The sequence below is a fragment of the Pholcus phalangioides genome, unplaced genomic scaffold, assembly GCF_987345545.1.
Source record: "Pholcus phalangioides strain wild (caught in Gottingen) unplaced genomic scaffold, Ppha-v1.0 ptg000015l_1, whole genome shotgun sequence".
NCBI classification, from domain to species: Eukaryota; Metazoa; Arthropoda; class Arachnida; order Araneae; family Pholcidae; genus Pholcus; species Pholcus phalangioides.
This window is the reverse complement of record NW_028301608.1, coordinates 8,997,353-9,025,174: the sequence shown is the minus strand read 5'-3', so window position 1 is coordinate 9,025,174 and position 27,822 is coordinate 8,997,353. Positions and strand designations below refer to the sequence as shown.

At 33.0% G+C, this 27,822-nt stretch overlaps 1 protein-coding gene across 2 annotated transcripts in view; it reads right to left on the bottom strand.

The window, feature by feature from the left end:
- Window positions 1-27,822, bottom strand: part of LOC149075432 (protein turtle-like) — a 590,018-nt gene that overhangs the window by 219,800 nt on the left and 342,396 nt on the right. Inside the window, exon 1 of one of the 2 annotated variants that reach the window (XM_089242765.1) lies at window positions 1,185-2,378. The exons of the other annotated variant lie outside the window; for it this stretch is intronic. Coding sequence (XP_089098891.1) covers window positions 1,185-1,341 — 157 coding nt within the window. The 5' untranslated portion in view covers window positions 1,342-2,378. Of the gene's footprint in view, window positions 1-1,184; window positions 2,379-27,822 lie in introns of those variants that run through there. 2 annotated transcript variants of the gene reach the window in all.

Here is a 27,822-nt window from a genome sequence, read left to right as displayed (position 1 = left end):
AACAAAAAAAAATTATATTCGTAATTAAAACATTAATAAAAAATGGAGGAGAAAAAACTTTTTCAGGTACCTGTGGTTTTTTTACTTCCATGTTATTGTTTATTTTCCAATTTTAACAGAAATTTTAGATACAGAACAATTTGCTGTTAACATTCTAAATTCTTCAATAAATGTATTAACTGCCGTTTTTGTTTATTTCTAAAGATATATATTACTTTTTCCTATTGCTTCTATACAAATTGCAATTTTAGATCTATCGTATGTAAATGGTTATACCGGTCTTTGTTGCATTCATCTTCTTAGTTTTCATTTGATTTTTGATTTTTCATAAATGACATTGTTTTTTATAAAAATACAAAATTTATATTTCATATTTTACTCTATATTTTAACATTTTTGGAATAAAGTTCTCTGTGAAGTTGGATTGAGACCGGCAATCTCTTTGGGAAAGAGCGCAAACCATCCCAAGATGATCTCATTGGGTGGTCAGTGGTCATTGTCTGTAAAGCTGGATAACATGTCTATAAAAAGAAAACAGTTCTGTTCTTATTTGGAAAACTGTTGAAAAATGAATGAAGAAAAAAATATATTATTCACATATATGCGAATATCCATTTGAGTATATTCTTTCATACGTTTTTCGCATTAAAATTCAATTTTACTCCTCCAGATTTTGTTAAGGAGCGAAAATATGTTATATTTATGTCATTTTTTTCAATAAAGTTCTTTCTCTCATGAAAAAAAGTAACCCTATTTTCAAAACCACCTTTAAAAATTTTGGAGAGGCGTGAAATTAATCAGTTAATATATGTATATATTTTCAGATAACACTGCACGTGTGTAAAATACAACAACGCGCTTAATTGTGTAAAAATTTGGAGAAAAAATCTGCTAATGGATGAAATTTTGCGAGTTTTTTTTTTTTTAATTCAAATCAAATTTTATCAGGTTAGAACCAGGGAAAAAGGGAAAAAGAAACACACGAGAAAAAAAAAAACACGGAATTTGAAGACCCCCTACTGATTGTTACAATGATGTCACTACGTCACTACGGTATGCACAATATTTTTCAATGTAAGATAATAATTCTTATGGATTTTCTTGTGATATTTTTATTAACATTTATAACTTTCTATTTCAAGAATGACGAAAAAAAAAACAAACAAAAAAACAACGTAACTTACCCCACGGCTGTTCGTTGGTTGCTGGTGATTGTGCTCTTATACCAAGCACGGCAACCCAAAAACTCCCTAAAAGTTCACAAAACAACAAGTACACTGTCATCCTCATCACACCACTAGCGGTTTTGGATCCTAGAAAATCTGAGATCCGTAATTGCATAAACGCGAGGCAATCGATTTTGAATTTTTTTTTAAAATTAATTTCTGTAATCCTCAGCTGTCCAACACACTTCGATGAACAAAGTATTTCAAATTGTATATCAACTCAGCTTGCTTAATCCAATCTTTACGCATGTTTCAATCACTGGAAATTATTCATCGAGGCATTTTATAACGTGAGAATCAATAATCCTGTTCATTATTTTCACTCCCGTTCAATTTACAGTTGAATAAAAAAATCACTCAAATAAAATTAATCACTTGGAATAAAATCTTTATCGCAGATTGAAAAAAATTCCACAATTCCAAGTTGTTGAGAATTGATTGAATCTACGATGGTATTCATTACATATGAAATATTAATCAAATACAAAAATGTGTTTTACTGGAATATTCATTGATGGTCATTGAAATACGAAGAATGAACTGATCTATGATCGTTAGAAAGTTTTCCTCCTATGGTAATAATAACTCACTCAAGTCAGCAATCCGTTTTCGATGTAACACTCAGGAACTAGATAAGATCACAGTTTAAATAATGTTATAAGATAAAATACGTATTGAAAAATATTTCGAACGTGCTAAATCCAAAATGGGGAATCAACATCGTTACGAACGGAACTATTTTATAAATACGCATTAACAAAAAACAAAAAAAGCACCACTTTTTTTCACTTGATACAGGTTTTAACATCTGTATTTTAAAAAATGAGAAATAGCGACGATATTTTACTCTCGTGGGAAAACTTTTCTCGGCCGAGTCTCTTCTTGTGTATATAAACGGAGTTTTTTTGTGCTGAGAAATTTATACTAATATTTTTAAACTATGAATATCCGAGTATTTATAATTCGAAACACAAAAATAAGAGAGAAAAAATCCAACACGTTGTTTGTAATTTTTTTTTCCTTTTCTTCCTTGTTGTGCGTTGTATTAATTGGTCGTGATCGCCACTCGCGAAAACAGGGCTTTTTCTTCTAGTGCCGAAGTTTGTAGCGCCTGTTAGCCGCAGACAGTGTCTGCCGGATCACCGGAGCATCTTCCAGTTTGCCCCGCTCTGTCGATCGATCAGTTTTCGCCTGAGGTTTCTCTTAGGTACCACGAGGTAGCGCTGTTACAGAATCCTATATGGTGATACGTGAAATTTTCTTGCGCTAAACATTGGGTAACTTTGTCATTGAGTATGTGAAATCCAATTGTTTGCCAATTACGGGTCCTCCCACCCACAATCCTTTTCACTTTTTTTTTCTCTTCTTTATATTTATTTGCTACCATTTTCTTTTCTTCATTTTGAGATTTCTGATCGGCAACTTTTCCGATAAAAGTAAGAAAAATTTTGTGTTTGATCATCATGTAATATTTTGAAAGTTTATCGTACATGTCACACGTAACAATTATGGACGGAATTGTACAGAATATGGTGTCGATATAGATTTATTAATAAAGAAAATAAAGACAGTCAAACACGTTTATAACGACCCCGGTTATTATCTCGTAGAAAGGGGCGGGATTTGGGGGTCCGCCCCCCTATCGAAATGAAATTGGTCCCCTCTGAACGAAATGTCTGGCTACGGGCCGGGTATAGGCCTATATACATATAATAAATGCGAAGTTGTGCAAAAACAATTGATATGAACAAATTACTTAAAACGAAAACGTCTGATTGTATTTTCGAGTGAAAGAACTGCCGCAACGTTGGTAGACTGTAGTAGTAATATTTTTATGATTTGACAAAAATTGTACTTGTGCTGACATCTCCCGATATGAGTATGCGACGTTGTTTTAGCTCTTATGGTTTAGCCATAGTAGATGACATTGCTATCGCATAATATAAAATAGTACTGGGTAGATGGATAGAATGTCCTCCGTTGTTCGACAACACTCTTGGCTTTTGTTTCTGCTGCTATAAATGGCGGTCCTTGGAGATACCAACATTTCCGGGGGTCCAAGACTAAAGTGTCTGGATCGCTGCTGTACGGAATAGCGTTGAGGAAGCTTTCTAGAAACGATGATAAAAACGAACTTTCTAAAACGATGATAGCAATCACCTCAGTTATAACGACGAATTTTTTAGTCACTTTCGTTTCTGTTTCACACAATGGAGATTTCCAAAGAAATTCTCAACATTGAGGCTGATCAAATCCAGGAAATAGTATGATGTTCTATTTATGCGTTCCACAAACGTTGGTAAAAATGTTATATTATCCGTTCGACTCACTGACTTACTCACTAAAATGACCACTATTAAAAAAATTGCGGTATTTTGCCCTTCCCTACGAAGTTTCTTATGAAAATGTTCCCCTTCACTTTTTTTTGAAAACCTAATGTAAACTCAACACTACATTTACCACAGCATCATTAGTGTTGGCCGAGCAATAAAGCTCTCATCTTCTCCAAGAGAATTTTGATTATTCTGTGGTAATATTAAGAACTAGAATCGGTCACTTTGAAAGCAACGCCGTGTTTATCAGTGACGCAGTAATAGTGAAAAAGGCTCTGCCACTTACACTCTCATACAGTTACATTGTATGATAATAATTTTGTAACCTTAAATATTTTTATGAGCTGATAACGATACTTGTTCCCAGTATGTATTGTCTTCATAGTTATATTTATGTGAATTCCCAATTATATAAAAAAAATGTAAATTCCCGTAAAATTCATGGAAGTTCCCGTAGTTTTGAAAGAAATAAAAATACAGGGTGACTATGAAAAAAGTTTCCCCGCTGTAGCTATCATTAATATGTGTATCCATAATTATTTATCAACAAGAAATAGAAATTTGATAACATCTTGATGGAAAAGAAATTGGTAGAAGAAAAATCACTTTTAAAAAATTTACCGCAAATATTATGCAAAATTGTGTTTTCGCATGAAACGCTTTACAATCGCATCACCCAGGCATGATTCGATACTTGCGTGCATGGAGCAAGGGGAGGCATTGCTATAAATCTTCTCTAACTTTTTCCGACACAACCCTGCTTCTTTTGATTTAACGGAAGTAAGTTGCTTTACATCAGTCCAGGGTTATGAGCGATGCTACTTATCTATCTACGGGAACTTCCGTGTGTAAATTATAATGTATATCGTTGAATTACATGATGATAAATGCCATAAGTTTCAACGTTTTCAGGACCGTTTCTAACACACCCATGTCATAGGGCTTTATTTCCCCTAAAAATATTAGTAGAACATATCGTTCAACAAACTAGTTTATGACATCCTACGAACGGTAGTTGAGCTAATAAAAATCTTATGGATAACCACCAGCTATTAAGTATCACGTACACCTTGTAAATTCAGGCGAAAATCGCTTCTGAGAGCCGAGATGGTCATTTTAAATTAATTACGGTGTGTTTTCTATAAAATTGATTTCTATCCCATGTAAGCTCAGTTCCAAAAGAGAATAGGGAATTAATAATATAAAAAAATAATGGTAAAAGTAGCTGAAATGAAAACCAAGTGCATACCATTCAGCGTAAACGAAGCATCGCCATTCCACAGCAATTTAGTCTCTCTCTTGTGCCATTAGTGCCAATCTTCCTAATGGAGGAATGAGCTCTACGTTCTAAAAAATTGCCTGAACACTTTGCCACGGTTTGAGGGACGGGGTAATAGTCGTGTTACGTACGGCCCTTGTAACGAGAAACTACCGACTTCTTCTTTGGAGAGCGTATATTTCCGCTCGCTCTTTTTCTATTACCGCTAAGTGTCATCCTGGGAGAAACTTTATCTTACACTCTTGGAGATTTCTCTCTACCATCACGATATACACATTCAACGTTAAACATAGTAAAAGGTAACGCTCGAATGTCCCGTCACTCAGTATTCTAGAAAACAATAATCTTCCCGTACTTCTTTCACATCATTATGGGATCGGTGTTGGAATCCATTCATCCGGCATTTAATCCTCCGTAGATGAATGTACATCGCAACTGAGTTGAGAATCTAGTGATTCCAAAGAAATCATGAGATGTCATTCACTGATTAATTTCTGAAATGATTGAGTTATTCTGATTTTGTTTTACAGATGATATAAATACTGGTTTCGATAAATTAAATTATCGTCAGATAGGAATGTGGATTTCTGGGAATCAAAATTTGGAGTTAATTTGCCGCCTGGCAGTCGAGTGGTTAAAGAGCTAACCTTTGACTGTGCAAGTCTGGGTTCAAATTCCGGTTCGAGCATGGATGTCCACTGACACCTACAAATTCCCTGGACGGATCATGGTGGTCTCTTGGAAATACATGAGGATCCCGTTGTTATTATTTTTTCCCCTTCCCGTTGTAGAAAAGGTAATGTGAACCAGTTACCTTTAATGTATATGACGAGTTGGCGTCAAGTTTTTGCAGTGGCCCGTTGACAAAAAGCCTTGGAAGTTACAAAATTCATAGAAATTTTGGGGAAATAAAACCATCTCAATGAAGAAATGTATTATAGAATTGGTGCTAGACAATTGCCAGAGTCAGCGTGCTTGGATCTACTTTCATTGCCTTGATATTGATCAGCCCGTTGTGATCATGGGCTCACATATACTGGGCTCAAAACAGAATCATATTTGGCAACGGGGCTGTTCTTCTAAACACGACAATCCTGACTTCCAGCGGAATAGTATATCCTAATGGTTGTTCATGGAAGAACAGTAAAGACGTATTTTGTATAAAAACATGAAAATTTATTTTTCAGAAAAATTATATATTCATCACACATATAATTATATGTTCATTATATTATACAGTATATATAATAAATTAATGTCCGAAAGAAGTAAAAATTTTGCGATTGATTCTAAAATTGTAGAAGTTATTTATGCCGCATTTTTTACACAGAAATGTGAGAAAACTATCCATCACAAAAATGTAGGGCCTATGCTGCCACCTATGAACTAAAAAACATAATTAACGAAATGATTTTAGAATTGATGAGAAAATTTTCATGATTATTTTGGTTTTTTTTCCCTCTCGCTCCATGGGCATGTGGTTTTGGTCCATAATGTCTGAAAGGTTGATGAGTCCAATTTCTGTCAGACAGATGGCAGCACCACTACCGCGAAACAAACATAACTCCGATATACAATACTTACTAGGCATATACAAATTGTAACACGTTCCTGCGTGTGCCAATTCGTTATAAATTCCCCAGAGCAATGTGTACGAGGTGCATGTGAGGTCAAGTAATATCATGCTGTTTCTTCTACTTGACCATTTTCTTTCCGAAGAGGCTGCTGTGTCAGAATTACAAAATTTGCGCAACCTAAATGTGTATTTATTTAAGTTTTGTGCATGTATGTGTCTGATGATGACATATATCTTTTGAAGATGAAACCGGCAATGAAGGTATTTTCTCATAAGTATAATTTTATTGTTTAAGATTAGTTACTCGCTGTGGTGATATTTTTTTCAAAATAAACGCCGGCTCGCATTTGGGACTCAAACGTGAGATGCAGATTACACTACAAACCACACACGTAGCTGCTGATAATGGTCATATTTCGAACATTGATTTTGACTACGTTCGGCTTTCTAGATGGATTTTCAAAATCACATTCATCTGTTTCCTCGCATAAATACATAACTTACAATATTTGGAAAGATTAGTGATAATGTGAGAAAAACCGTGTTTTTTTGGCCCTCTGTAAATAAATCACGATAAAATATCAACATTTCCTCGGTGTATATACAGTATTTTAATTTGATGCAATATTTGTTTTTCAAACTTATGATTCATGTTTCAAAATCAAGTGAATCGTGTTAAAAATTATTTCATCGTTGCTCCATTCGAACAAAATGGTAATCCCCCGAAGAATAAAAATATAATTGTGATAATAATACCTTGTTGCTGTTCAATCTAAATTCCCTCTAAACATGATCTCTTATTTGGGGAAGCTACGAAATGCATAGTTGAATGTAATGATGTCCCGATTTATGTTATAACAATATCTTATTTGACTTTAAAATATAAATATTTTTGAGGATGTGTGTGTGCAATTACATTCGAACGTTGCGGCGTAATTCGATAGATACGGAAAATTTATTTGAGCGGCTACTTTTTTTTCACAAAAAGGATCAAAATATATCCATAAAATTCACGAATAATAATTACATTTGATAAATTCCAGGAAATAACTCAGAGAAAACCACGCACGGTTTCCTTCACAAGATAGGAAAAAAAATTAGAATTCTAATGAATATATGGACGAGAAATTCGAAGGTAAATGAATCGCCATATGCAATTTGTGATGAAAATCATCGATGAAACATTTTACTTTTTTTTTAATGAGAGCGATAGTAGTTTCCGCTGCCTAATTTCATTTTAATGGTGTTTAATCGAAATTTTCACTCTGATTTCTTATAAGCATTTTCTTTAATTATTTCTGCCTCATCGCTTCTATTTTTGTTATCGCTGTTAATAAACGAATAACGTGATTAAAAATATATCGAAATTAGTGGAATATTATTAGGTAATTAAAGTGTATCACGCAGCTGTAACATATTAGAAATTATTTCAATTGATTATACAGTCGGTAGAAATTAAAATTATCTTATTATTGTTGGAACAAAATATAATAAATACATTTTTTCCCCCTATGAATATAGCTACAATGTCTTCGTACAAAATATAAATATGGTGAAAAAGTATAATATAAAACGTATTCTACGAAAGTCGATAAAAGTAAATGAATATTTGCTTATATATAATAAATGCCTGATTATAAAAAAATGTTTTTTTTATAACAAATAACTATGCACAGTACGTATCCCTTTCAGACCCTGAAGCTACAAATTTGTGGGTTGCTTTTTCTCATTGTAATTTTTTTTTCTTTTCACCCCGCCGAGTAAACTCTGACTTTAAGGATACAACTTTTTCCTGTATACCTCCGAGAAAAATGTAATTCATTACATAAAATCCAGCAATAAAATTCTGAAAAAATTGTATGTGAAGATGAATATAATCTGCATCATCGAGGTTGAACAAAGTTTAATGAAGTGAATTAATATTTCTTCCCCAAAAAAAATTGAACATCCGAAAAAAAAAAATGTGAAAAATAAAAATTTGCTGAGAAATGACATTTTATGCATTTTGAAAATTCCAAAAATGAATGCTAGAGTCTTAATGGAATATAGCCTACTGTATGATGTGCATGATCTACTTCCGGACATTATTCCATCCCAATGTAGGTCTTGTCATTCATATGATAATAATATATATATATATATATTCAACGTTTAAAAAACAAAAATTATACGCACACATACACACACGGATTAGCAGACATCAAGAGGAACAAAAATTGCAATGGAACATGACGTCGCAAACCACGTTGAGAGGGTCAAAATCGCGAAAAACGCATGCAGGTTTCAACGTCACGCTGGAAAAACAAAAAATACAATAATAACTACAAAAATATTTATTTGATTAATTATTACAAGTGTTGTTGGAAGGTTGCAGCCGCTGACGTCATTGAAAATTCTAAAAAACAACGTAAAAACGATTTTCGGACGCGCTCGAAGATACCAGGTATGCTTTTGATATTTGCCGCAGCTACGACAATCCGCGCTATGAGATCCTCCGGTGTGTCCACAGGATATTGTTGTGGGTACATACGCTGTGCTAACCGCCCATTGTCATCTGCTCGACCGCAAATCAGATGAATATCAGCGTGTTCCTCGTTCGTGTATTCAGCCATCACGATGCTCGTTGAAACGGACAACTAACTGCTGCACGTGCTTGCTACCGCAATAGCGCTAATTTGCGTCATTCGCAGCGCGTGATATTACTCCAGTGCAAGCGTTTCTCGACACTGCTTACGTCAAATATGATGAGGCCCAGAAACCCATTCAGCGATCAACTGACATACATCTTTTGTCTCCTCTGGACTTAGATCCTGCATGCGTTTTTCGTGGTTTTCACTCGTTCAACGTGGTTTGCGACACCATGTTTTATTGCAATTTTGTTCCTCTTGATGCCCACTAATAACTAAAAAATTGTATATATATATTTATTTATCGTCGCTGTGCGGTCTTGCTGGCATCTTGCTGAACTCTCACCGTGAGGATCCAAGCTTGCACCCGTTGACGGCACAGTGGTGTTCGGCTGAATTCGGTTTTTTGCTGTTTTCAAACTTCGAAGTGTCAATATGCGAGTCTCACTCTCTCTCTCTCTCCCGTCAACACTATACTTACACAACAGGAAAATTTCGAAGTATGGAAGACAGATGCCGCACCAACAAGAACATGAACAAAGACAATTCCGCCAACATAATTACTAGGGCTCGGGTTTTTATGTCTTTGTATATATATTTTTTTATTTTTTTGCTTATTTCTATATTTTTACGTGATATAGAGCGTATTTTCACCACCGATAGACAGCGCCTTCACTTCCAACCCATCTCACTAATGACAGTAAATTGCAATATAGCGATATGGCCAGAGTTGGTGTTTGGTGAAGTAGTCCCTGAGAGCGTATTTTCAAAATTTTAAGGCACTTTTTCCATATTTCATAATTTTCCACAGAATTAAATTTTTTCCTCGTTTTATTCGAATCCCGCTTGAGACTGGTTTTTTCGGTTTCCGTCTCTGGCGAGAGCTTTAAGAGGTAACATTTTTATGCACTAAAAAATGGAACGTCATTGCTGATTGGCAAAAGATCCTGAAATTCTGGTTCTTCAACCAATGAGCAATATTGTCCCTTCAATAACACTGGTGTGTGGCTGGCTGTAAATAGATTCATCATCTTATGATGGTATCTCGTGGAAAAACTGGCAAATGGGAGGAGTTTTTTAGTGTTTGTGGGAAATTTTGACAGCTTTCATTAAATAAAAAGAATTATTTAAACTTTTTGTTTAAATTTCTGCAATGCTTTTCTAAACCTAAAGACAGTACTCGACTAGGTATTTTACCTATATATTAGCACATTAATTCTGAATTTGTGGGGCACAAAGGAAAAAAAATTTGGGGAAATTTTGGCTCGATGATTAGTTAGTAAAACGAAAAATTTTTGTTCATACACAATAAGTAATGGTTCAAAAGAGTTTAGACTACATCAACACTTCTCTATATCGTATATTAATGTTATTTGACATAAGATTGAAAAAAAAAGAAATGTTTTGCAGTCATTTTGCGTATTATAAAGGATATATTTACAGTTTCTTCAGAGCATAAATGCATTTTTTATTAAGCATTTTTTAGAAGTTTTTAGAGCATAAAAATCCTAGCCCTAATAATTACGTTACGGTTAAATACACGCACATTCCGGTATTTACAAATTCCGTAGAAATCCCACGGAGGAATGTTTACGAGGTGCATGTACGGTTAAATAGCAGTAGAAGTATGCGATAGTGAGAATGGGATCATCGCTTTGAACAAGAAAAAATAGTCTCTAGGGCAAAGGTTTCTTAACATATGATTCGAAACTCGAACTGGGGTAGCAGGGAGTTTCAAGATTTGACGTACCAATCAATTTACAATCCAGCTATAAATACCCTTCTTGCGCCACTGAATTCGATGATTTCAATAAGCATTTTTAAATTCCTAATAGATCCGTGGGTTATATGAAATAAGTCGTGTTTTTGTTTTTGTGTCATGGTTGAAAAACAGTTTTATGAACGTTAACATTAAAGACAAGACCCAGAGAACATGCGAGATGAATAAGTATTTCTTTTTCAAATTTTGAATCACTTGATATTTGAAAATAGCTGTAACTGCTATTCTGAAATTCTAACACAGTCATGATTTCCGGTGAATAAGTTGCTGAAATATATAATCTGTATCCAGGGAAATGAAAGCCGGAAAAAAACCCACGCCACTGCTTTATGTACCTCACAGAAACGTTTCACTAAAAATACAATAATTGGAATGATTTGAATGGAGATAAATGTTCTGCGTTCCTTTCGAGAATTTTGCTGATAAAACAACAGTAATTTTCTTTCAAAATGCGTCCATGTTTCCTTCATGATAGAATGATAGAATTTGTTTTTCATCATATAGGCCACGGCTTTGTACTAACCGCAAGAGTTAATAGTTAAATCTCTCTCTCTCTCTCTCTTTCTTTCAAAGCAGACACAGAAACCGCTGCTCAATTACGAACAGCTACGGCACTTTAAATATTTAGCCGTTTTGAATTTGTATTATGTAGTTGCAAATTTACACAAAGAAGTTTAAACGCTTACATTTATAAACACCATATGTATAACCCGTAATTGTATAGCTGTGCAAAGGGTCTTTTGAACGTTCATTACTGCAGCAAGCTTGAAGATAAGAATTCAGAACCGCCTTTGCACATAAGTTGAGGTCATATATATTTTCAATTTAATGCTGATTTGGTTTCAATTAACGACAAAAACAATTTGTTGCAGAGAATGAGTGGTTGTGATTCCACTGATTTGTGAATTTGTTATTCATTTTTTTTTTACCTTGAAGTTGCAAAAATTCGAATTTTTTTTCTTACTACAGTTTGAATGACAAAGACGGTAGTTATATATTTGAAAAGTAATATCATTTCTATACCTTCATTTTATGTGCGATTTTTAAGTTCAGTTTAAGGCTCTGCATAAGCAGTACAATTCGAAAGAGATATTTTTAATGATTTATCCGGCTTTCTGTAAGTGACATTAACCATGATATTATCAGTTCGAAAAACAAAAAAAAATCATGCACAATTAAGGATTAGTTTCCATGTAAAAAGTATCCTTTCTGTTTCAGGACGCAATAGAGTTGAGGTTATTATGACCTTTATATCGATCCTCTTTGTATGTTATGTTGAAAGTTTGGAATCTCTCCTTTGCCTGATACTAACACAATAAGAAACTCACGCTAAAAACAGACATCATGTTTTCTTTATAAAAATGAATCCTACGCGGTTGTTTCCTCACTGTTTACTCACAGAGTTAATTCTACTTTACTGAGTTAGGTCTACTGTATTGATTTTTATTTGAAAAACACAAAGTTTGAAAACATTTCTTCACGAATTTTTGATTAAAATCATCTCTGATATAATCTAAGATTTCATTCTGTTCTTTTATTCACGTCAAAAAATGCTGAAATGAACACGGCTTAGACATTAAATTTAATATTCAGCAACCATCTTAAATAATGGATATTAAAACCTCAAAAGATACCAAGTTAATAAATAATACAATTACCAAAAGTGGCCGTTGTTCATATCCTTCGATGAATACAAAAATATAAATTGTAGAACAACACTATAAAACATCTCATAAGTAAGAATAAATCCAGCCAGAAAATGTCTACAATCCCACATCATATACAATAAAAATCATTCACACGAAAACACTCGACTTAAATTCTTTTAAGCTGCCAATATTTCTAACAAATTTATATTTTTCAGTCACATTTACAGTTTAAATTTGCCCTTTTTTCATACAGAAGCTATTTATTTTGGAATAAAGCACTACTTTATAATATGAGTATATTGGAATTTGAATCATATTCGAATTCAAATAAGGAACATAAATCACAATATATTCCCTGAAATCAAGTACCTCCCTCTTCTTTGGATATAACTGGGAGAGAGAAAAAATAAGTAATAATAAAAATGGCATATGCGTACGAACCATGAAGAAGGGGAAGATTGCACTCACCTAAGTTTCAGCAATGACTAAATTTTTTTTCCTGCTCTCACTTTTCTTATGCGAAGCTGGAGATGATTCCTGGCGCCATACATAGAAACCGAAAATTTACATGCACACACACAAAAAAAGGCAAAAAGAGGAGCTCGTCGGTGCCTGCAAGAGAATAACTCACGCCACGAGCTCTCCTGGTGTAATGCTTTTACTTCAAAGTAACGAAAAAAAGTATGAAAAGACGTATACAGAAGAATATGAATGATGAAGAGGGGGAGATGAAGAAGATGCAGAAGATTTGAGACGATATCTACAAGATGGCGGTACCTTGAAATCTCAAGATACATGAAAATAGTACTACGGTAAAGAAACATCACTTGAAATACATTTCTACTTGTTTCCTTTAGAAGTCGTTACTTTCATTTTTTATGCATATTTTTCGCCGTTACATAACCCAAACATAGTTTCTCAATAGAAAAATATTTATCCATTAACTTTCTCCCATGAATTCTTCAAGATGCTCTATTATTATTATTATTTTTTTATTTCTGTCCAGTAAGTCGAAAGTAAATTGCGTTTTGTACGAGATAATTCGGCATCTTTTTTTCCCATCTTTTCTCCTTTCATCTTTCTCATAATACTTCAGTGTTGGTTACTTTGAATTTCACCAACAAATAAGAAGTATTAAGAAATATCCTTGCGTTGAAAAGAATAATAAAATATATTCCATATCTTTAGAGTTTTATTCAAAATCTCGAAAAGAAAAATGTATTTATAAACATTATATCTTTCGTTTTTGCTTTTATTCAAAGAGCAAAATCAATTCTCAGTTTTAAATTCCGAATTATTGCCTGGGATATTCGGTATTTACTTTTTCCTGGAGCAATTTAAAAATGTAAATGGTGTTCTAAATATCTCGTTGAGTTTCCATTACAGATAAGGTTTAGTTAGCACCTTCTTTTCCCTTTTTTTTTCTTAAGGATTTTATACTTTCTTATTGGGAGTGAGATTTCATTTTGTTTCTTGGAATATATATATATATATATTTCTCTTGAAGGAAACAGAGAGGGGCCTTATTGAATTTTCGGGTTTATCGCATCTATAGATAGCGTTGGGTCGATTCTCTCTTTAAATGACATTATCGTAAAATCATTTTTTGCTATTTCTTCTTCCTTCATCGGAGGAAGCTCCAAGTTTTATAAACTGAGTTAAAACTGAGTTGAAAAAATATTTTAGTATAATGAGACGGAAATTAGAAATTGATAGGTCTAATAAAATCGATAACGAATGTATTTTCTTTCAAGTTCCGTATCAAGTCCCGTATTGATAACATAATATACTACCTTATGTTACCAATAAATTACGTCGTTTTATATGAATCCTTAAATCATCTTCTACCGCATTTCATACGCAAAGGAATCACTATTTTATCTCTATAGAAACATATTATAGTGAACTTGATATGCATGTTAATAAATAGAATAAACTATACTTATAAATGAAATAAAAACATGAAATAGTAATAAAACTTACTGACAAATAAACCTTATAAAAATTCATACAGGGTTGGACGTATTGTATGTACATATCAGCCAATTATATTTGGCAGAAAGCATGAGCGTATGCATCGTATACCTACAGGCTTTGAAAATTTGCAAATAAGCTATTATTTTGCTATATACTAATGAGACCGAGGTATTCATAAGAGAAAGAAAAAAACCTTCGAACATAGAAACATAACTAAAATTATATTACTGACATACTTTAAAAATGTTATTTATAACAAATCACTATTTAGTGTTGAAGTCTTGCCCCCTCCTGTGCTGCACGGCTATTGATATTTTTCAGATTGGTGAACTGCTGAATTAGCAAAGTAAAGCTTCTACGAAGAACATAGTGGTTAACTGATGAGTTTGGTACTGAGGGTATATCATTTTTAAAATACAATAACTGTAATTTGCACTTTCAATTAACTGACAACTGTGTATATTTGGTTATTGGTCAATTAATGGCCTCAGAACAATTTCCATGGGGTGAAGAAAATAATTCGAAACTTTCCCAGGAATAAACGACTTTGTGCCAAATGGCGGTTTTCTTTCATTAAAATAATTAGAAATGTATATATATTAGAGAGATATAGATGGCTTTTTTCTCAGCCAGAGATATTCGGAAAATAACTGTTTCCTTGTATATATATTCATATATAATTCTTTCCATTTAATTTCGTTTATTCATTTGATTCAAGTAAAGATACACAGAAAAGAAGAGAAGTAAAAAATGAAATCTTTCAAGAGAGATATGTAGTAAAGTAAACTTCAAGCACTGAAATGTGAAACAAACAAGCAAAAAAAACAGCATTATTTTATTATTAAGATTGACAGAATCATAAAGAATCATAAACATTAAATACAGGGTTTGCACAAATGTGAATGGCACGAAATTAAACATTAACATTTTCAAAACTGTCAAACATAATATAATCTGTGATACGTAAAAATGAAGATAAACATTCAAAGTTGTTGTGTTTTTTTAACAACACTGGGTAGATGACTGCCTTCCCTTAAAACACAGTGTCTAAAATTGAAAATGGTGACAATGACAGAAAAAAATGAAAGTTTTTGTGCATTAGAATAACTTAGGTGCATTTAAAAATTTGTAACTGAAAAAAAAAAGAATAGTTGAATCAATTTCAGTCACTGCGTTCTACGGAAGTGCTGCCATTTAAGAAGCAATGTTGAAAACCTTTGTATGTTTTTCTTTATTTCTATCCATCACAGATTACATTATTTATGTATAATACTTTTGAAAACATAATTTTTTAAAATCGTGTCATTTATTTCTGTAAACCCTATATTATGAATTACACACTTTTTCTTCATCTGTGAATATATCGTTTTGTCCAATCTATAAGTTTGTAATTTAGTTTATATAGTTAATGAATAATCGATATTTTTTATGTTTCATCGAATAAAAGAAGCTTTCTTAGGGTGCTTCTGATGAATAAACGAAATTAGCCAAACTTATCAAACTGCATCGATTCCGAGTAGCGCTCACAATTTTTCTGTAAAATAAAATAAAGAAAAAAACCAATTATTTAACTTTAATTAACTAGGTACAGAGTCGAACCCTAATGTAACACTAACCCCGCTTAGCGGCACAGATTTTCAGTGATCAAATCTTCCATATAGGGATTATAACGTAACGCCAAAGTCAGTTTGATCTTGAAACATTGATGAGAGACCTTGTATATCTTGAATGATTTCTATAAAATATTGCCTTATTCTGCTTGGCATTTGCTTTTTCAAATCTCAATTTTCGGAGGCTACGAAGCTCACAATAGTGTGACTCCATTTAATTTTGTTTGAAAAAAAAAATTAAAATTTAAAGAAAAGCAATCTCTCAGAAATTGATTATGGACATTACCATTTAACATTCATGAACAACAAGGAATAACAATCGTCAACAATCGGAAAAACAAGGAATTAAAGCTATTGAAGATAGCTTTGGAAATTTTCTGCAAATGTATATTTATAGAATAGAAAAAATAATAATAAAACTCAATTTCATTTCGACAAAGTGTGATAGTTGCTTAATGGGCAGTAATTACGTTACAGAAAATTCGATGTTGTCTAAGCTTTATCATTTATGACGAGAAATAAATTAGTTGTTAATAATAAATGAATGTTCAAAACAAAATAAATAAATGTTCCAATGTTCGTAATCAATTTCTTGAAAATTTATTAATGTCTGTGTTTCTCGGACAAAAACCTAACGAAATGTTTGATTTTTGTAAGCGTCGCACGCATTCGTAAAATTTTCCTAAAAGTTATAAATCAGTAATAATGAAAGTTGAACTTCATTCTTCAAAGTTGCCGTCATTGTAGCAAAAATACGACAATTATCTAGTTAATGGTGTCCGTAGGTAAATGAGAAATTGAAAAAAATATATAATAATTCAGTTGTTATACCTTCAAACTGCTCAATTATATAACGATGGCATCAGGAATGACTACGTACCTAAAAAAAAAAGACGATAGATATTATCAAACAAATATCTGATGAATACTTACACAAGTGTGCCATAAATTCTTAAATAGTTTAAAAGTTCATGAAAATTGAAGACATAGGTATGTATTTAAACGCGGGTTTTTGCGAAAAAGTTCTCTCACAAAAGTGGTTTTTTTGCTGAAAAAAAATAAAATAAGCTTGAATTTTTGTTGATAGAGGTCACTGCACGAAAGCACTAGAAATACTTGCAAATCTGAGTCCTATCAGATTCAGGGTGTACGATAAACAGCTTATTTCAGAATTTCTATGTTGCTGGCGTTTACATAAGGTTTCCAGTGTGATGTTGAAATTGGTGGATAAAGCACTATTCGTATGGTTGTTTTAACTCAGTCATGAATCGTAGGCTGAAGATTTACGAACGTTTCGGACACAGAAGAGATTTAAGAAAGGTTCACGTCCAATCACTCCTTGCTAACAGGTTTCCCGCGCTCTCTATCGACAAATATATAACTAAATAAATATTTTTTCGCAACAAAAATATACCAATTTATTCAATTTTTGCGAACATTTGAACGGTTTTGAATTTATGGGACACTTTATAAATGAATACGTATAATAGTTTGAAAGTGAGAAAAAAAACCCCATGCATGCTAACGTGTGATATAAATCGGTTATTGTACATAAATAACCGGGTATTATGCATACTTACCATTCGTCTTGGTAAGTTTTATAAATTTAGCACTTTTGCTGGAGATTATGTATAATGGCAAAATGTTTTATTGGTAAATTTGACAAATACTTGAAATTTATCTTCTATATATGTGATTATGCATAATAACCCAATGTGATTAGGAAATTAGATAACTATGAAAAAAAATCCAAATGAATCCAGTATGGATGGTGAATATATGTCAGACTCCTGATATACAGAAAACAAATTTTACCATCGGATCCCGATATAATCATACAATACATGTGAGAATTATAACGTGCGGTGTATTATATAGTACGATTTATCATGTCTACCAGCGACGTAAAAGTGATTTTTTTTTTTAAATTATCAAATTTTCTACAGGGTGTTTTTGTCAAACTCAGAGGGTTCTTAGTAGGCATCAAGGGGAACAAAATTGCAATGGAACATGATGTCGCAAACCACGTTGAGAGGGTGAAAATCTCGAAAAACCCATGCAGGCCCTGAGTACAGAGACGAAAGGTGGATATCAGTTGATCGCTGAATGCGTTCGTGGGTTCACTCACCATATCTGACGTAAGCGGCGTCAGCTTAAATCACTCTTTTATGCGATGCCTGCGGACACACCGGAGGATCTCAAAGAGCGGATTGTCGTCGCTGCGGCAGACAGCAAAATCACACGTGGTATCTTTGAGTGCGTCCGGGAATCGTTTTGACGTCGTTGTAAACTGTGCAATGACGTCAGCGGCTTTCATTTCGAGCAACACTTGTAATAATTAATCAAATAAATCTTTTTGTAGTTTATATCGTACTTTTTGTCGTTCCAGCGTGACGTCGAAACCTGCATGCGTTTTTCGCGATTTTCACCCTCTCTACGTGGTTTGCGACTCCGTGTTCCACTGCAGTTTTTGTTCCTATTGATGTCTACCAACAACCCTCTGAGTCTGTCGGTCCAATAATAGAACAACCTGTATTTATTTTATGTAAATGGGAAATTTAATTTCCTTGGTTTTGAATATACAACTGTAGCATATGCTTTAACTTTTAGGAAATTTTCATAAAATGGTAAGATGCCTACTCTAGTGAACTGCCTTTTACTTTTGATCAGAGGCGGACAATTTTTTTTTAACCATGCCACTGTTAAGGCCGTTTACACTGCACGTGTCGCTATAGAAATCTTAGTTTAATACTATGTATCTGGCTTTTATGGCGCAGGATAGTTTTTTTTTTTAATATAGGGCCGCACCGTCCCGTAATTTTCATAAATATTGCTGTTTATATTTCCTAATCATATATTTGGATACCGTGAACATTGTAATCATATAGTTGATCAATAATAGCTCATCTTGTGTTTTCAGCTACCTCGTTGGGCATTTTGTCTCTAGTGGCCTTTGCATTTGTATTAACAGAATGCTCGGCAATAATGCATAATAACCGGATTTATCACATTTACTGTATAATATGCATCAGTAATAAATCAAACCAACGTTTAATTTAATTTAATTTGATAATTTAAATCCGATTTTTTTCTTCTATCCTTGAATTATAAACGTAGTCAGGATGAACGCGCGCGATGTAACTCTGTCAAATTCTTGTGTTCGGAATACAGCATTTCTGAAAAAGAAAGAATTTCCGTGCTGGTCAGGTGTATCTAAAGGTTAGAAAGCTACTTGGAGTTTTTATAAGATAGTGTCATGTAAAAGAGAAAGAGGTGCACCAACTTGAATGTTTGAATATTTCATTCTTGGAATTCCTACGCTTTGGAAATGCGAATTTTTTTGGAGGATCACGTATAGATAGGCAGCTCCTTGGAGCATTTTGGGAGAGAGGAGAGTTTGGCACCAGCAAGGAAAACAACTCCATCGAAATAACTCCTTTGCCGTAAGTGAAACAGGGATTCCCTCTAACGCCACTATCAATCGCTTCCGACTTAAAACGAATCTCTGGTCTCAACGGGGCTATTACAGATAAGGCTATTTCTGGAATAAAAAATAATGCTGAGAGGCCACAGTGAAACGTGATATAGAAAACTCCAGGAAAAAAAATGTGTTTGTATATATAGAATGCAATAATAAAACATCTACCAATATATATATGCTTTGCTTCTCCTGATTCCCAAGGAGGAAAAAAAATCAATTTTTCGTGTAAAAATGTGTCTATTTCTTAGAGTATTTTTGGGAAACTTTTATGTTTGTGATAATGATGGCACCGACTAAGAAATTTCCGGAAATACACAGAAGGGTATGCTGTGAAAGTTCAGAGAGAAGATTTTTCTGAAAAAGAAGATTTTTCAAACCCATAAAAAAATTGGAGAGAAATATTTTTGAATTTTAGTTCCTACTATAAAATGTTCCTGTATACCGATATAACTTACCAATATTGCACAGTGTCAGAAATGAAGAAATTCTTCAGTATCAAAATATGTATTCTTTTTCTTGATTGATTAAAACTTATGTAAAATTTCGTATAAAATTCAAGGAAAACTTTCAATATTCATATAGATGGGAAACTTCATATTTTTGGAAATAAACCTGAAATAATTTTTAGAGGTAAACATAATATTTTTACGTGAATTCAAATTATTTATTTAATTAATAAACCCTAGAAAATTAGTTATTTTTGAAGAAAAACTTTTTGAATTCAAAAATAGAGTTTATTGAAATTGAAACTTGAATTTATTGGAATTAAAACTTGAATTTAAATAATACTTTAATACATTATGTACCTGATTTACAGCCAACTCATAATCAATCATTCCTCCTAATTAATATCACGAAAAAAATTCAAATATTATTTTTGTTTATAAACTAACGGTAACTCTAAACTCTGCTTAAACATGATGAATTTGGAATAATAAACAATTATATTACATTGATGAGTGAAATTATATCTGAACGTATCTGAACTTTATTTGAATTTTGAGTTTATTGAAATCAAACTCTTGGATTTCTCAAAATTAAATTTTCGTTCTTTTATTTATCGATTGATGTATGTTATTCTTATGATGAATTCTGGTACTGTCTTGCTTTCAAAAATTAGGAACTCTCTATTCACATGGAAACAGACTAATCCATTCTCCCAATCTTTATTATAGTAATCGAGGAATTTCTAAAAATACAGAGATAAGATGCACAACAGGCAGAAAAAAATGATGAGGTAGATATTACTTGTAAAATGCTTATGCTTAAAATGTGTCAGTCACTTATTTAATATATTAACAAGATGAGCAACTTGTTAATATATTAAATGTAACTCAAACCACTGAATTCATTCTGTACAATTAATGTTATAAACTCTTGTATGTTTGCTTCATTCAAAATATGACAAGTCTAAACGTTTTTGAAGAAACCAAAAGAAAAGGACAGACGGAACATAAAACACGACTCCTGAAATAAAAGAAACTGAAAAATGAGTTGTAAGCATAAAGAAGAATGAAGAATCAAAAGGATACGAGTATAATCTTAACGTTTTTCAATTAAATTGTCGTCCACACCTGCTTCAGAAAAGTTAGAAACTTGTGTTTTCTCTTTCTTTCCATCACCTGTTCTTTTATTTTTTCTTTATTTTTTAGACCGATTCTTCTATTATCAAAAACTATGAAATTGTTTTGACCCACGTACGAAGAATTTTGATTGTATAACACAAATTCTATTTTGCCGTTTCCTCTTCAGGGAACAAAAACAGTTATAAGAGAAATGAAAAGAGAAAGGAAACGCTTACAAACGTGAACAGAATGAAACCGAGAAAATTTTCGAAAGTTGAAACTGACACCTTAATCTCTTTGCTACTCGTGTGCTAAATTTAGAAAATCCCTGTATGACACAAACTTGTCCTTTTGTTCCGGCTTATGTCATTCAGCTTTAGTATCGGAGAAAAGTAATAAGGATATCACGTTCTGTCTGTAATTGATGAAAACGTTCCAACTAGTTTAATTATCCGTGCATATCCATCTTTAGTGTACAGGTTTCTATCACTTTACGCGGGTTCACTTCATGCGATTTCACTATATCGCGATTATGATAAGTTAATTTCAGAAATTCAAAAAGAAATTCCCGTAGTTTTATTTTAATCCTCAAAACGGGCTTGCAAATTAGAGGTATGGAGTAATTAAAATGAAAAAAAGAAAATCAGTTGGATTTGTTGATCCTGATAAGGCAAACATGGAAGAAACGCTCAAAATCATCTCACTAATGAGCATTTTTTTGGTATCGAAACCATGAGTATCGGCAATGTGATCAGGATTTTAATCGAAAAAAAAAACGATCCTAATGAATGTCTAGAAATTTCATATTTGTAATATTCTGAATTATACAGCTATGCTTCTAAAGTTTTTATAAATAAACGAAGAATGCTGTTTGCTAGGTGAATCTCAGCTGTTTGCATTAAAATAGTTATCGACCTATCATATCAGGTTCTACAGAAAAGAAAATATTTACACTAAAACTATAATTGATATGAACATATTGACGGCAAAAGTAAAAATTACTGTTAAATTTTTACGTATAACCTAAATTGACGAGATTTATATATATAAGTTTGAATAATCAATTAATTTGTTTTGCTGTTGAAAGTCGGCTTCATTTTTTCATCATCCTTCTGAGGAAAACCTCTGTCTCTATCCCAAGTCAAATTTAACTCACTTTACGCGATTATTTTGTGGAACCAGCTAATCGCCTAGAGCGAGGACGGCCTGTACGAACATATGCTTGCTAGATGTAAGATACATAAATAACGTCTCCCGAAACTATTTTATCCGGCTAATCCATACCAATATTTCCAGAAACGGATCCAATAATGCATTTTTCCTCTATGATCAGTCGAAGGTTTTTCGGTGACATTCTATCCGAATTCTATCCAGATCTCGGTACCCTTTTATCCGACAGTATATGGAGACTGGTACGAAGCCAGAAAGTTTTGAAATCAAGGGGAAGAAGAGAGAGTGAAAACATGGAAAGGGGGAAGATAATTTCACAAAATTTATTTTTTCCATGTACACATATTTATTTCAATATAGTTATTTACTATAGAAAACTTTGCGATTTCTGAGTACAAAGGAAGTGAAAATATGTTTGTAGAAGGATTGCCGTTATATTGAGAGGCTGCAGTTTAACATGAAAATATAGACAGTTCCAAAGACTTGTAGAGTCGTTGTAGAGGAATTTACTTTTATATCGAGTATCATTGTGGAGACATTTATCGTTATATCGAGTATCATTGTAGAGAGATTTATCGTTATATCGAGTATCATTGTAGAGAGATTTATCGTTATATCGAGTACCGTTTTAGCGAGTTTTCATTGTATATATGCCTATTAAAATGTATCTATCTATATATATACATATTGCTTGCAAATATTGTGAGAAATATTGTTTTGAAAACTATATTATTCCATCACACACACACACATTTTATTTTTTTCCCCCCGCTTTTCTCCCAAACACGTTTTGTTTCACTCTGACATTCCTGTGTGTTGTATTTTATTTATTTTTTTTCGATGTAATGATGCTTTTTTTTTTTTGCCATATTGATTACGGCTTACGAGCGCGAACTCGTAATAAATAAATACATTTGAAATTAGTGGAGCCACCTTATCGTCTGAAGCGAGAGACGCCCGCATAGAGAAATGCATGTTACATTTAAAACGCATTAATAACGTCACGCAGAACTATTTTATCCGGCTAATCCATAACAATATTTCCAGAAACGGATCCAACAATGTATTTCTCTGAATGAATATTCTTCTCTAGGGTCATTTTTTCCCTCGAAGGTTTGGCTGTGACATTTTATCGGAATTCTATCCAGATCTGTACCCTATTATCCAACAGGATATGGGGACTTGTCCCAAGCTGAAAAATTTCAAAATCGAGGGAAAAAAAGAGAGGGAAAGTATAGAAAGAGGGAAGAAATGTGCTCTTGTCAATGCAGAATAAGAGCGACTCGGAAATCTGTTCCTTCGGTACAATAGCTTTCGATACACTATAAAGGCCCGAAACCGCTATCAACGGAAAAGCGAGGAGGAACGGGAAGAGAATGTGCCAAAAGCATTCAACTTTCTTTCATCCCAACTTATCTTAAGATTTTCCCTTCCTACCCTTAATGACCCCTGGCATTATGCAAGTTCAAAGGGGCGTAAAGGGAAACTTAAGAGGACCGAAGGGCGGGATATGCGACGGGGGTGGGGAGAGAATTTCTCAAGGAAAATCCCTTATTATTCGGTTCCTAAGAGAGAAAATTAATGGCCTGTCATGGCAGAATGTTTCAACTTAACATGCATTCATGCATAATATTTGACGCGTTCAATACTCATTAAAGGCAGAAAGCAAACGTTCCCAGTAATTTGTATATCGTTTACCCCTATCGTCGGCATTGTACTACAGGGAGAACTTTTATACCTCATAAATATATGAACATCAGTAGGAGAAAAAAATAGATTTTAATTGAATTCGTGACATTAAAAAGCCAAGTTCGGGCTCAATTCCAGCTCGTTCGAATACCAATTTATAGAGAGAGATAGTTTACCCTTGTGAGAAGATGAGCCTATTTGTATAGAACGTCATTCAGGTTTGAGATTCCTCACGTTGCTCGTTCAAGAAAAGGAGACTCTTCAATTCATGATTTCAACTACATTCTGGTAACATTCAATGAAAATATTTATTAATGACCGAATTTTAATAGAATATTCAGCGATACGGCGGAAAATATTTTATAGGAAAATAATATTTGACTTACGTCTAAAATGTTTATTAATATTTTGCTGCGAGATCATTGAACTCATCAAATTCGAAATATCTAGATCGAAAGGAAATAACGTGCATTTTACTGTGCAAAAAGAAATTTCGTGAATTCGATTGTTGACATATCTGATATAGGGGTTCCCAACTTCTAGGTGCGAATGCAAGCCGATCTTCCCCTTAAACAGTCTCGCCGCAGAGACCAACAGGCCTACAACAGTAAAATCTTTAAATATTACACATCACTCATAGTTCGAAAAATATGTGGTAGATGGCAGCACTACAACCAGCATTACACAGAAATAAGCTTCACGTTAGGTTCACAACACAGACACGCACATTCCAACATCTACCAATTCGTTAAAAGTTCCGCAGGGGGAATATGGGCGAGGTACATGTGTGGTTTAGTAGTAGTAGTAGTTCTGATATAGGGGTATTACGTCCACTCATGAAAAATAGATGACATCAAGTGAAGGGTTAATCATTCATGTGGACATGTCCTCATTTTATTGTTAATTCCAGCGTTCTCATACGTTTTTGAAATTTCTTCTTTTCCCCCTTCATTTTTTTCAGGTTACCGGAATAATTATATTTTTTTCAGTAGAAATAAAACATTCATCTGCTAGAGAGACGTGTATCTCTTCATTAGTGGGAGTTCATGCGTTTTTGTTTTGTCTCACATGGTCGAGCCTATACGAATTTTTTGACCAGGACATATGGTAGTTTATCCACATACCTTATTAAACTAGTATGGAAAGGATAGTTCGAAAACCGCTTTGGAAAAACTACAACCAAAAAGTGAAAAAGTTAATGCTGTCAGCTTTGAAAGGCTTACGCAGGATTATATCAATAGCATCATGAATAACCGGAAAAATTAGTATTCAGGGCTTTTTCCTTTCTGTTGGAAATACAAATTTGCACACTTTTTCAAAATCGATGCATCAGATCTTATTATCATCGACTTTTCCTACGCACCTGAGCCGTGCCCGGATGGCCCTGGCGTTACCTCAGCCTTGTTCCGTTCATAATGTTTGATTCTTGATAATCCGCTCCCTTTAAAAGCAACCCTTAAAATTATACTGGGCAACAAAATTTCAAAACTTTTCTGTTTCCTAGATGGAAATAGCCATTTCCTAATGAATTCAAGGTGCTGAATACGATTATGACAAGTAAAAGGCTAAATTGGCTACGGTTTTTTTTGTAATGTGCACGCATTGTTGAGAAAAAATTCATATATTTAAATATATTTACACTGCTCAACAAAAAAAACCCTTCTTGTGTTCTTTAGAAAATTTTAATGGTTTTTAGGGTGTTTTGGGGCCTGCTGATTCTGAATTAGGCATTAGTTTTGTCAGATTATCTCTAGTTTCTGAGATAAAGGGAAAATTATATTTCACTAGTAATATATATATACACTTATACATATAAAAGCAGCATATAAATCTATTGTTGAGAGCATCCATTATTCCAAAACCAGAACCGATTTGTGAAAACAATGCTAGATTCGGAGTTGGCACTTCAAAATCATCCTAAAATCACTGAAATATTTTTTGGCAGTTATTTATTACTTTTGTTTATAACGTAGAGTTTCAAGGTGATGTGTATTCTGCTCGTGCTATTACATGCCATTGAAATTTAATTTTCACTGTATCTCAAAACTAGAGCCAATCTGCAATTTTTATTGTCTGATTCTTGTTATTACCACCCGCGAATTAATAACATTCGGCTGCTTTGATTTCTGAAGCTTTTTGGCTGTAGACCAGTGTTATGTTATATACGCATTGAAAGCGGTTTTGTTTGGTTAGAAAAAAAAATGATTTGTTGGTATACTATACCAATGATGTCACTATACTATAGTGACATCATTTTTCGCAAGCTTACAAGAATGAAACTTGCATGGGTCTTCATTTTTAAGTTTCGGAATCTGGTAACCCTGGCCAGAGGTGAAAAGATAGAAAAGCTTGCTAGAATTCGCTAATTATTCTACCTGAATTTAATTATTAGCCTAAATGAATGAACAAAATGGTTGAGCCATCTATTTTTATAAATACTTTAATTTTCAATATCTTTATATCAGATATATTTTTGTCATTCCTTAGAGATTCAAATACGATAAAAATCGTAGATATTAGCATTCTAGTTGAGTAATTCAGATATATTAATGAATAAAATATATGATATTAAATGAATATTTATTTTTCTTCTTTCGGTCCTTAAAACGGAAACCGCATAATTTCTCTTCTCAACGGATCTCAAATGTGGAATTACCAGCAAAAATAATTCCGAATTCATAAAGTGACGAGCAAATAAATAACGGTTTAAAAATTAGTGTTTGCATTAATTCTCGAGAAACTTCTTCCTTTTCATTAAAGCTTAAAAAACTAGCTTTTGAGAAGAGGTGAAATTATTATTAATTCAGAGAATTTATCTTTTTTCTGATTAATACCCGTTTATTCACAAATATTAAACCAGAAGATATAAATCAAATTATATTTATTATTTTTTTACGCTAATACAAACTTATGAAAAAATAAAAAATAAATTATTTCCATTGATTTATATATTTCATATTTAATAATTAATTTATATACCTTCAAAGAAACATAAAAGATTGCTTAAGATATCTCACTGAATATTTACATGATGCAGACTAGAGTTAGAAATTTAGAAATTGCATAAATAATTTATTCATGAAAATAATTATGGGTCTGTATTTGCATTACAATCCACTGGGCTGATACAGTCGGCCCCGCATAATGGGATATCAACCATTCCGGCACACGATATCTGACTAAGCGAGGAATAATTGAATCGCTATTTCATATAGTATAGTTTGTATATTATTGGAAACTGATGAAAGATCAATACTAATAAAGTATCTCGAATAAATCAGACGTAAAAATGAAATGTGAATTATATTTGATTACAATAATCACACAATACCTACGATTTTTGCTTGTCAATAGGCAGTTAGCGTTCAAGAAAAGGACTTTCTTTACCTTATGCCTTCACTATGGTGAAGCTATCGTGCAAAAGCAACGCTACATGTACAAGAATCATAGTGGCTGTTACATCGATTAAGATAGGACATCGTGAACTAAATGTTTTTGAGAACAAGGTAGAGAGAACGCACACCTTCTGACCTCCAACACAATCCAGCAGGTTGATAATCTCAAGGGTGAAAAAATGAATCTGGTTCAACCTTAGTTTCAGAATATTCGAAAAGAAAAATCTTAGAAAAAAAAAGCATATACCGAAGTCCTGATAACTATAGACGATTCTTTCCCATGTGATGACATTGTTCCGTACTTTTCAAAAGTGATAACAATAACCGAATGATAGCATTATCCATGATTCTGATGAGCGGCGTCTACCGAACCTAGAAAATAATTCGCTATAGTTTTTCTATATTTTATACATTCTTTATCAATTAATCAGGAATAATATTTTCTTCATTAAATATCGTGCGAAA